Below are 12,446 nucleotides of genomic sequence, written 5' to 3' on the forward strand. Positions count from 1 at the left end.
CCCAGGCGCCCGATATATTAGTATTTTTAAGGAGAAAATAGACCTTTTTTTGTTCTTCCATGTAATTTATTAATTTTTTAAGTTTTTGTTTAAATTCCGGTTAGCATAGTGTGTAATATTTTTTTCAAGTGTATAATATGGTGATTCAACACTTACATATAACGCCTGGTGCTCATCACAAGTGCACTCCTTAATCCCTGTCACCTGTTTAACTCACCTCCCTCCCCTCCTCCCCTCTGGTAACCATCAGTTTGATCTTTATGAAACTTTTTGTTTTCTAGAAGAAAAGTGTTATTCTCTCAGAAAAGTGATAGGAAGAATTCAGAACCTTTTAGGAGAAAGACACACAAATTATTTGATTTCTATTTGATTTTCTCTTTTGTTAAGAATTAATTTTGTCTGAGAAGACCAAAGCAGGAGGCATCACAATCCCAGACTTTAGCCTCTACTACAAAGCTGTCATCATCAAGACAGCATGGTATTGGCATAAAAACAGACACATAGACCAATGGAATAGAATAGAAACCCCAGAACTAGACCCACAAACGTATGGCCAACTCATCTTTGACAAAGCAGGAAAGAACATCCAATGGAAAAAAGACAGTCTCTTTAACAAATGGTGCTGGGAGAACTGGACAGCAACATGCAGAAGGTTGAAACTAGACCACTTTCTCACACCATTCACAAAAATAAACTCAAAATGGATAAAGGACCTGAATGTGAGACAGGAAACCATCAAAACCTTAGAGGAGAAAGCAGGAAAAGACCTCTCTGACCTCAGCCGTAGCAATCTCTTACTCGGCACATCCCCAAAGGCAAGGGAATTAAAAGCAAAAGTGAATTACTGGGACCTTATGAAGATAAAAAGCTTCTGCACAGCAAAGGAAACAACCAACAAAACTAAAAGGCAACCAACGGAATGGGAAAAGATATTTGCAAATGACACATCGGACAAAGGGCTAGTATCCAAAATCTATAAAGAGCTCATCAAACTCCACACCCGAAAAACAAATAACCCAGTGAAGAAATGGGCAGAAAACATGAATAGACACTTCTCTAAAGAAGACATCCGGATGGCCAACAGGCACATGAAAAGATGTTCAACGTCGCTCCTTATCAGGGAAATACAAATCAAAACCACACTCAGATACCACCTCACGCCAGTCAGAGTGGCCAAAATGAAGAAATCAGGAGACTATAGATGCTGGAGAGGATGTGGAGAAACAGGAACCCTCTTGCACTGTTGGTGGGAATGCAAATTGGTGCAGCCACTCTGGAAAGCAGTGTGGAGGTTCCTCAGAAAATTAAAAATAGACCTACCCTATGACCCAGCAATAGCACTGCTAGGAATTTATCCAAGGGATACAGGAGTACTGATGCATAGGGGCACCTGTACCCCAATGTTTATAGCGGCACTCTCAACAATAGCCAAATTATGGAAAGAGCCTAAATGTCCATCAACTGATGAATGGATAAAGAAATTGTGGTTTATATACACAATGGAATACTACGTGGCAATGAGAAAAAATGAAATATGGCCTTTTGTAGCAACATGGATGGAACTGGAGAGTGTGATGCTAAGTGAAATAAGCCATACAGAGAAAGACAGATACCATATGGTTTCACTCTTATGTGGATCCTGAGAAACATAACAGAAACCCATGGGGGAGGGGAAGGAAAAAAAAAAAAAAAAAAAAAAAAAAAAAAGAGGTTAGAGTGGGAGAGAGCCAAAGCATTAGAGACTGTTAAAAACTGAGAACAAACTGAGGGTTGATGGGGGGTGGGAGGGAGGGCAGGGTGGGAGGGAGGGCAGGGTGGGTGATGGGTATTGAGGAGGGCACCTTTTGGGATGAGCACTGGGTGTTGTATGGAAACCAATTTGACAGTAAATTTCATATATTAAAAAATAAAAAAAAAATAAATAAATAAATTAAAAAAAAAAAAAAAAAAAAAAAAAAAAAAAAAAAAAAAAAAAAAAAGAATTAATTTTGTCTGGTTAACCTTGTTGGACCAACAAGGTCCAAATTAATTGGATCTAATTTATATTGAAAAATAAGAGTGATGGAATCTCATTAAAAAGCCACATGTGCTACTTTTGACAATATATCCCTTTAAGAAGTAAGATTGCTTTTAGAATACAGCTTTGCATTAGTAGTATTTCGTTGCAACTAGAGGAGTCAGTGCTCCCCAAATTGATACATGAATTTGATGCAGCTCTAGTCATAATCTCACCAGGCTTTTCTGCAGACATTTACAAGCTGATTTTTAAATTTGTGTGGAAGTTAAGAGGACCCAAAGGAATATCCAAAGGAATCTTGAAAGTAAGAACTAGCAAATTTCAGTGCTGAAAGGAAATATTTATGTGTTCTTTTGGTGTGGAGATTTCTTGAATTCTCTTAGAAATTAAGCAGGATTAGCTTTTACATATTGGACTTATATGAAACCGAAACATATATACATTTTACAGTGACCTATCTAAACCATCCAAGTTCATCTTTCATGTGTTGGTCAACTGATGATGAATTTTAATTATCTTCTACTAGTGTATGAAGGGGCCTGGCCACAGGATGATGGATGTATTTGTCTCCCTGTCCCCTTCTCGCCCCCAACAAACCCTCCTCCCCCCGCACTTTTAGGGGCCTTAAGATTTTTCCTTTATGCAATTGTTTGTCATTCTTCTTACCACATCATGTATGCCATGGATGTTATCCTTACAAACTTTGGGGGTGTAGTGTATCTGAGTGTGCAGTGAGGAAAATTGTACATTTATGTGTAACAAAACTTGAAAAATGTGGCCTTAAACACGTGGAAGTTAATTTATCCTATGTAACAAAAAGTCCAGTCTAGAGTTCGAGAAATTCTGTGAAGCCTGAGCTCTCCAATTTTTTGAATTAATGCAGCATCAGTGAGGATGTCTCCACGTCTAGGGTGAGATCACAGAGCCAGTGTTGAGATGTCCCTGACAGTCTTCTCTGCCTCCAGCTTTTGAACATTCCCCCAAACCCACTTCTCCACAGTCTGCCCCCAACTCCGATTTAATACCCCTGTGCTTAGGAGGTTTTAACATTAAGAGTGTTCTGAAAGTCAGGAGCACAAATCCACTTCTCCACATGAGTCCTAAATAAGACTTTGTCTCTTCTCCTCGTCCTCTCACCCTCACCCCTCTCCCCGCATCCACTGCCCCAGACATGTTCTGATATTGTATTGTTCTTTTCTTGATTTTATTTTAGGGAGAGAGAGAGCGAGTGAGGGAGCGCGAGCAAGAGAGTCGGGGGGAGGGGCAGAGAAAGAGAATCTCAAGCAGGCTTCATGCTCGGTGCAGAGCCCTACGCAAGGCACAATGTTATGACCCTGGGATTATGACCTGAACCAAAATCAAGAGTCAGACACTCAACCAACTGAGCCACCCACGTGCCCCTGTATTCTGTTTTTTTCAATACCATCTTCCAATTGGTCACCAGGTCCTTTTGATTAATTATTATTTATTTAGAAGTTGTCTCTGTTTATTCAGAACCGCCCTAGTCCCAGCAGCAAGGACGAATCAATAGCAGCTACTGATTGTGATATCCATTGCAGGTTCATGTTTCATTTCAGGTCTTCTTTATGATTATTTACCTTTTAAATATTTCACTTAACAGATACTTTCTATTTAGATCTTTCAGTGTACCAGCCAAGAAATAGCATTGGGCATAATTTAAGGACCTTTGACAGGGTGTATATACCTATGGGTCAGGACAGGTTAGTGTAATTTTTTTGAAAACACAGCAGAGAATTTTGGAATCCGGTTCCTGCTGCACCCCACCTCCTTCCGCCACCCCCAACGTAAGACATAAGATGGTAACTCTTTACCTTGGTCAGACAGAACTTCTTACATTATTCCTCAAATGAGCAGTTAACTTGCTGATGTAATATCCCCTGGAAAAGAAGTAGTTAAGTTTTTCTTTTTTCTTTTTTAGGTTTATTTATTTATTTTGAGAGAGAGAGAAAGCATGAGTGGGGGAGGGGCAGGTCTGTACTGACAGTGTGGAGCCTGACATGGGGCTTGAACCCATGGACCGTGAGGGTATGACCTGAGCTGAAGTCAACCCTTAACCGACCGAGCCACCCAGATGCCCATAGTGAAGTTCTTTACCATTATTTCCTGAGAGGGAGAGAGAATTGCTTTTTGATTGATTAATTTTAGCATTGTAAAATTCTTTTAAAAGAACATATCCCGGTTATGGGTTGAGTTGTGTTCCCCTAAAATTCAGATGTTGAAATTCTCACTTCCAAAACCTCAGAATTTGACTTCATTTGGACATAGGGTTTTTATGGAGGTAATGAACTTAAAAGGAGGTCATTGGGGTAGGCCCTAAACGAATATGACTGCTGTCCTAATTAGAAAGGTATTTGGACATACACACAGGGAGAATGCCGTAAGAGCGTGACGATGGCCTTCTGCAAGCCAAGGAGAGGGACCTCGGACAGATCCTTCTCTTGACAGTCAACCCTGCCTATACCTGATTTCAGACTTTTAGCTTCAAGAACGATGAGACAATAAATTCTGTTGTTCAAGCTACTCAGTTTGTGGTCATGGCAACTGTAGGAAACTGATCCGGTTCTTTATGAAAATCCTTCCTTGCCCTTAATGAGAATTCCTCTCAGATTCTGGCCGACTGTCAGTTCTTGATTTCTGTGAGAATGTGGGGGATTTTTGTAATTATTTTATAATTTCTGGAGAAGCTGAGGTAGAGATTGATGTGTTTTCTAAAATATATACCTTTATCATGTTATGGATGATTATTTTCACTTGTTTTAAGGGCTTTGAAATTGCATTGCTCGTCTAGGTTTCCTTGAGTGCCTTGTCACCTGAATACCAGAATGTTCTTTCCTGTTCTGTTGCATCAGAGCAGGCACATCTCCCCATAGCATACATGTTCCTTAGTCCTTAGTCTCTGTGTTTGCATTTTCTTTAAGCAAAGCAGTATGCATTGGATATAAGTCCTCAAATGTCTAGAGAAATGATGTTCTCTTCAGATTTCACATATTGCATTCGATGCTGTGAGCTTATTTAACTGAGAGAAATCTTTGGGTGATATAATTTAATACTGAATGTTGTCACCATGGAGAAATGAATTCCTTCCAGATTCCCTTTTTGAAAAAGTCATTGTTGGGTATGTTTTTCAGCCAGGAACATGCTGTACCAAATTTATTAAAATTGGTTCAGTGCTTTGTTTCATTTTATAATATCAAATAGAAATACGGAAATTAAAAAAACAAATATGGAAATAATTATGTCATGGTAGCCTATGAAATGGTGAAAATGATATGTATAAGGTTTTATTAATAGGAAGTGAACTTGGAATTTTTTTCTTAAATGCATACCTTTTACTTGTAACAAAAGATGAAGTTTTTTGGGGGGGGTGCACAAACTGAGAGTCATGTATTTTTTTTTTTTAATTTTTAATGTTTATTTTTGAGAGAGGTAGAGAGACAGAGTGTGAGTGGGGGAGGGGCAGAGAGCAAGGGAGACACAGAATCCGAAGCAGGCTCCAGGCTCTGAGCTGTCAGCATAGACAGCACAATCTTAGCATTCTAAAGAGTCTATAGTTACACACATATCAGTTGTCACTTAAAAATTGGGGGCAGAAAAAATCACTACAGTGGCCATTTCTGATTGACCATTTGTCAGTTGTATAGGTGACCCACTAGTGTCTCATAAGATCTGGTGGAGTCTTCTGTCTTCTGTGGAGCCCTCTTTGATTAGTCCATTCTTCATTTCTTTTTAACTTCTCTGAACTAGTATTTAAGTTTTTAGCCACACAAGTTTATAACACTTAAATCTAGTTGTTTCACCAACTAGATCTTGATTTTGTCGTGTGAAGGAATAATTCCCTGTATGTGTGCTGTCCTGCCAAAGGTATACTCCCACGTACACTACTTAATTGAGTATTCATCTCAAATTTAAACCCCTTTACCAGAACTAAATTTTTATTATGCAGAAATGAGTTTAAAGAGAAATCCTTTTTCCCTCGTTGGAAGTTACAATAAAAGACATTCATGATCTTGAGACATAATAAATACAGTTGAATGAGTTTTCCTTTGAACATACTCTTTGTGTGTGTGTGTGTGTATATATATATATAAATGTTTATTTTGTGGGGTGGGGGAGAGACAGAGGGAGACACAGAATCCGAAGCAGCCACTAGGCTCCAAGCTGTCTGCACAGAGCCGGATGCGGGGCTTGAACTCACGAACCACAAGACCATGACTTGGATTGAAGTTGGACTCTTAACCGACTGAGCCACCCGGGCACCCCTGAACATACCTTTTTTAATGTTTAGCACACAGTGAAACAACCTTTTTCTTGAACATCACTATTTATTACTGGTTTGGAGACCTGACAAGATTTACAGACCTCACTTGTCATTGGTAGCATAGCAGAATGAATAAGATGACAGCATCTGAAGTCAGGCTTCATGGATTTTGATTTGGGCTCCATTATTTCGCTTTTCTTGTGACTCTTGGTGACTCACTGTCTGTATCTGTGAAAGAGAAGTGATAATAGTACTTGCTGCATGATTTATTGTGAGAATTGAGATTTTAATTATATTTTATATATATAATGGAATTTTATGTATTGTCCTTTATGTGTGTCGTATATATGATGCTTGGGAGAATCTTGGCACTCAGGAAGTTCAAGTTGGCTTCATAATACAAATGTATACGTTTTAGAAGGAAATAATATAATATTTGACATTATTCTTATGACGTTTCTAGGTTTGAAAACACAATGGCAGGAAACAGCCTTGTCCTACCCATTGTTCTTTGGGGTCGCAAAGCACCAACACATTGCATCTCAGCAGTACTTTTAACAGACGACGGGACCACGATTGTGACTGGATGCCATGATGGACAGATATGTCTCTGGGATCTCTCAGTAGAATTGGAAGTGAGTATTTGAAATGGATATTGTATTTTTTAGAATCAAGGAGCTTCTTAATCGAAAACAACAGTCCCAGAATAATATTTGGCCTCATAACATGTTTTCTGTGAAATGTGTTGTGACTAAAATTATTATTATGTAGATTGTTAATTTGTATTATTCATCAGAGTTGGTTTCTGCTGCCTTTGGCTATTTTCAGTTGTGTCTACCCTAAGTGGGTTAATAGGTTACATTTAAGATTTATCAAAAGATTTTTATTCATACTGAAGGAAGTTTCCAGAAAGGTATTAAAAACCGATTTTGAACATTTATACCTTCTAAGGTGAATGTCTCAAAGAGAGCAAAACTTTTTATAAAGCATAAGTTTGATTGTATTTATTACGTATTATCATTCTTTCTTACTATGGAGCGCTCAGTGTGCTGTGGTTCGAGGCCTTCTCGGTGGACAGGCCAGGGAAGTAGGAGTTGGGGATACGCATGCAGAGTTCACACTGATACCTCCAATTCTGGGATAACACCTCAGGGTTTATTCTCCTTTTTTCCTCATATTTTTCATCTCCCTCTCTGATAGTTTTCCCCAGGGATTTTTTTCTGTCAAGGGTAACAGAGAAAATGGGGTGGTAGGTGGCATGGGATATAGGGCAAACAAGTTGAGGGGTTTTTTTTTTGTTTTTTTGTTTTTTTTGTAATAGCCTTATTGAGATAAAAATCACACAGTTTACTCTCTTAAAGAAGTTGTGTTACATACATATACACAATGCAGTATTATTCAGGCATGAAAAAGAATGAAATCTTGCCATTTGGGATGACATGGATGGACCTCAAAGGGCGTCATGCCAAGTGAAATAAGTCAGACAGAGAAAGACAAATAACTCTATGATCTCCCTTATATGTTGAATCTGAAAAATACATATATTTTAAAAAATGAAGCTCATAGTGAACGGATTGGTGGTTGCCGGGGGTGGGGGTGGGAGAAGTGGGTGAACTTTTCTTGTTTTTGTTTTTTAGTTTAAATAAATTAAAAAATAAAGTGTACATTACCACAGTCAATTTTATAACATTTGCATTACCTCAGAAACACACCCTGTATTCTTTAGCTGTCATTCTTAATACCCCCATTTCCTCCCAAGGCAACCACTGATCTGTTTTTCTGTCTCGTTTTATAATGTGCAGTATACATAAGGACATTAATTTGATATGATAAATGGTCCCATGTCCCATATGTAACTCTTCTGTGGGTTTCGCTATTCTGGACATTTCATATACTTGGAATAATATGTGTTTTTTTGTGGGGGTGTGACTGGCTTTTTTTACTTAGCATACATAATCTCAGAGTTTACTGTGTTGTAACATGTATCAATACTTCATATTTTTATTTTACTTTTTTATTTTTTTTTATTATTTTTTTTTAAAGAAGTTTTTAATAAGTATTTATTTTGAGAGAGAGAGACACAGAGGGCAAGCAGGGGAGGGGCAGAGAGAGAGGAAGACACAGAATCTGAAGCAGGCTCCAGGCTCCAAGCTGTCAGCACAGAGCCTGACGTGGGGCTCGAACCCATGAACTATGATATCATGACCTGAGCCAAAGTCAGATGCACAACTGACTGAGCCACCCAGGTGCCCCTATTTTATTTATTTTTTTAATTTATTATTGTTTTTATTTATTTATTTTTTACTGATTATTTGTTTTTGAGAGAGAGAGAGAGAGAGTGCAAGCAGGGGCGGGGCAGAGAGAGAGACAGACACACACACAACACACACACACACACAATCTGAAGCAGGCTCCAGGCTCTGAGCTGTCAGCACAGAGCCTAATGTGGGGCTCGAACTTGTGAACCGTGAGATCATGGCCTGAGCCGAAACTGGACGCTCAACTGACTGAGCCACCCAGGCACCCCTATATTTCACATTTTTAAGTGGTCAAATAATATTCGATTGTATGGGTGTACTAAATTTAACTTACCAGTTGACGGACATTTGGGTTGTTGGCGCTTTGGGCCATACTGAATAATGCTGCTGTGAACATCGGTGTGTGCGTTTTTGTGTGGTGCCGCCTTTTTGTTGTTCTTCAGTACACACCCAGGCACGGAACCACTGGAACTGGAAAAACGACGTGTGCACTTAGATGACATGTAAAGCTTGGGTGTACATGTTGGAAAGTAGCTGGAGAGAAGAATTACAGGATGTGATACACCTTCAGGATTGGTAGTAAACTAAATATGAATCAGCAGTGAAGTCGTGAGCAGAAAAAAACTCATACCACGTTTTACTGGAATGATTACAAGCAATAAGACTTACTTATGAGAGCTTAGAAACAATTCTTTCACTATTTTTTTTTTTTTTTTGCATAGTTTTTACTGTAGTGTTATATTTATTTAAGTTCAAGTAAGAGGGAGAAAAGTGACTGGGGGGAGTAAGAAATGGGCGTGGTGGGGTAGGGCTAGGAGAGAAGTGTATCTTTTGAAAGACATTGAGGGAATTGGACTATTTACCCAGGGAAAATGAAGGCTAAATAAAAATTGGCTTGGTTATTGTGTTTGATATATGTGGACGATCTTTAGTGTCATACTTTGTAGCAGCTATTTTTTATTTATTTATTTCCAATATATGAAGTTTATTGTCAAATTGGTTTCCATACAACACCCAGTGCTCATCCCAAAAGGTGCCCTCCTCAATACCCATCACCCACCCTCCCCTCCCTCCCACCCCCCATCAACCCTCAGTTTGTTCTCAGTTTTTAAGAGTCTCTTAAGCTTTGGCTCTTTCCCACTCTAACCTTTTTTTTTTTTCCTTCCCCTCCCCCATGGGTTTCTGTTAAGTTTCTCAGGATCCACACAAGAGTGAAACCATATGGTATCTGTCTTTCTCTGTATGGCTTATTTCACTTAGCATAACACTCTCCAGTTCCATCCACGTTGCTACAAAAGGCCATATTTCATTCTTTCTCATTGCCACGTAGTACTCCATTGTGTATATAAACCACAATTTCTTTATCCATTCATCAGTTGATGGACATTTAGGCTCTTTCCATAATTTGGCTATTGTTGAGAGTGCTGTAGCAGCTATTTATGCTGATGAAGGGCCAATGAGAAGAAATGTAACATGGCTGGGGGAGGCACAGAGTGTCTTTTCTTGAAGTCTTGGTGTCTTCTCTTCTTTTTCTAGGAAAGGGTTTAAAACTGTAGCTAAATTTGTGCCATCCACCTCTTGATTTCCTTTTATCTGTGAAAAAGTGCAGCCTGGTCTAACATGGTGGTAATAAAATGTCCGAGGGAAATTGTAGAAGCAGTTTAGACAACCTAGTGAGTATCTAGACAGATGGCTGATCAGATCAGATGGTGATCAGAGGAAACTTGTTGATGTAGATACTGTCTCTTATAAGCAATATTTGTAAAGTTCCATTACCTATAAAAGTTACAGGATATTTATGAGACTGATTCCTGTCTTCTTAAAGCTTCCATTCTGTTAGGAAAACAGATCTTTTCTGAGAATAGTATCATCCTCGTTGTTGAAGAAAGAAGTAAAACGTTATGGTTAGAGCTTGGCCTTTGGAGTTGGGCAAACGTGGCTTGAACCTTGGCTGCTCTAGTATCTCGCTGTGACTTTGGGCAGTTTACTTGACCATTTTGAGCCTAAGACTTGCCACATTTAAAATATGGTGTACCACACAAGGTTGAGGATTCTGTGAAGGAATGCATATTAAACAGTTATCACAGTACTTGCACATAATAAGGTTTTATTTAGTGAATGGTAATTATAGTATCTTAGGTAGTAGAAAGAAAAAAAAAGTTCAAGGAGATTTAAAAATAAAGGAATATTGAATGATGGCTAACTACAGAATGAACTAGCCTCAAGGTCTCAGATTAGAGTGTGGATCTTACTGTTTACTCTTAGGAATTGATACATCACAGGGGTGCCTGGGTGACTCAGTCCGTTAAGCATCCAACTTTGGCATAGGTCATGATCTCACAGTTCATGGGTTCAAGCCCTGCATTGGGGTGTGTGCTGACAGCTTGGAGCTTGGACCCTTCTTCAGATTCTGTGTCTCCCTTTCTCTCTGCCCCTCGCCTGCTTGCACTCTCTCTCTCAAAAATAAACAAACATTAAAAAAAAATAAAAAAAAAAGAACTGACACATCACATCTTTTATTTCTAGTTATCTTGCCTTGCCACTGATAACGTAATAATTGTCACTTTTGAACTGTGTAGTCTTTGAGGATGGATGGTCTTTATGAATTGTTGAACAGATTATTTTATGATATTTCTTTGTACTGATTATGTATGAAATGTTAATAACTATGATTTAACTTAAATTTTTATGGAAAATGGTGAGGTAAAGAAAAAGTATAAATATACCATGTATTTTTTCCTTTGATTATATGAATACCTATTTTCTCTTGTAGTTTCTTGATGTTAAGACCTTATAGTTGTGATTTGGCATTGATACTAGGCATAGCTGTATTTTTGGATGATTATCTGTGTATGATGATTACTCTTCCTCTGCTTGCCATTTGGTAGTCATTCAGAGCCATTTCTTAAAGCCATCTTTTTTTTTTTCTTTAAACTCCAGAAAACGTCTTTTTAATGAATTGAATAAGTTTCTGTTCATTAAAGACACATGTTGATTTATGAAAATATTATCTTAAAACTTCTCTATTTTTTCGCTAACTTTGTACTTATAAAGTAAAAAATATAGTTTCATTTACACATTTTGTTTTTGTTTTGTTTTGTTTTGTTTTTTGCTTTCATATGACAGTGGGTGGCAGAGCCATGTATTCTGGTTTTATTTTACAAATGTTCATTGTCACTATTTAGAAATACAATTGCTTTTTGGTATTTTGACTTGCGTACTGTGACTGTACTATATTCCTTTTTGGTTCTGGTAGAGTCTTTTTCTAGATTTTTTAGATTTCTAGTTTAAGGGTCAACTATTCTATTCTTTTTGATTCTGTTGTAAATGTGATTACTTTCTTAATTTCTCTTTTCAATGTTTTGTTGTTAGTGTATAGAAATGTAACTGATTTTTGTATGTTTATTTTGTATCTTGCAACTTTACTGGATTTGTTGATTAGTTCTAGCAGTCTTTCAGTGGTATCTTTAGGACAGGTGGGATCACATCATCAGCAAACAGGAAAAATTTTACTTTTTCCTCTCTGATTTGGATGCCTTTTATTTATTTTTTCTTGACTAACTGCTTTGGATTAACTATGCTGAATAGCAGTAGCAAGAGTGAATATTTTTGTTCCCGATTTTAAAGGAAAAAGCTTTTAGCTTTTCACTGTTGAGTATGATAGCTGTGAGCTTGTCATATATAACTTTTATAAAACAGGTACATTCCTTCTATACCCAATTTGTTGAGAGTCTTTAATTATGAAAGGGTATTGAATTTTGTCAAAAGCTTTTATTGCCCCACTGAGATGATCATGTGATTTTTATGCTTCATTCAAATATTTTTGCTTATTTTTCTAGATTATGGTGGGAGTAAAGTCCAATTCTAGTTACTTGTTTTGGCTGAAAGTGGA

The 12,446-nt window shown here is 37.8% G+C and overlaps 1 protein-coding gene across 5 annotated transcripts in view; it reads left to right on the top strand.

Moving 5' to 3' along the window:
- WDR7 (WD repeat domain 7) overlaps positions 1–12,446 on the top strand; it is a 353,450-nt gene that overhangs the window by 18,018 nt on the left and 322,986 nt on the right. For all 5 annotated transcript variants that reach the window (XM_060613943.3, XM_060613948.3, XM_060613944.3 and 2 more), the window contains one exon: positions 6,760–6,931. In XM_060613943.3, the coding sequence (XP_060469926.1) occupies positions 6,773–6,931 (159 nt within the window). In that variant the 5' untranslated portion in view covers positions 6,760–6,772. The remainder of the gene's footprint in view (positions 1–6,759; positions 6,932–12,446) is intronic.

The sequence above is a fragment of the Panthera onca genome, chromosome D3, assembly GCF_046562875.1.
Source record: "Panthera onca isolate mPanOnc1 chromosome D3, mPanOnc1 haplotype 2, whole genome shotgun sequence".
NCBI lineage: Eukaryota > Metazoa > Chordata > Mammalia > Carnivora > Felidae > Panthera > Panthera onca.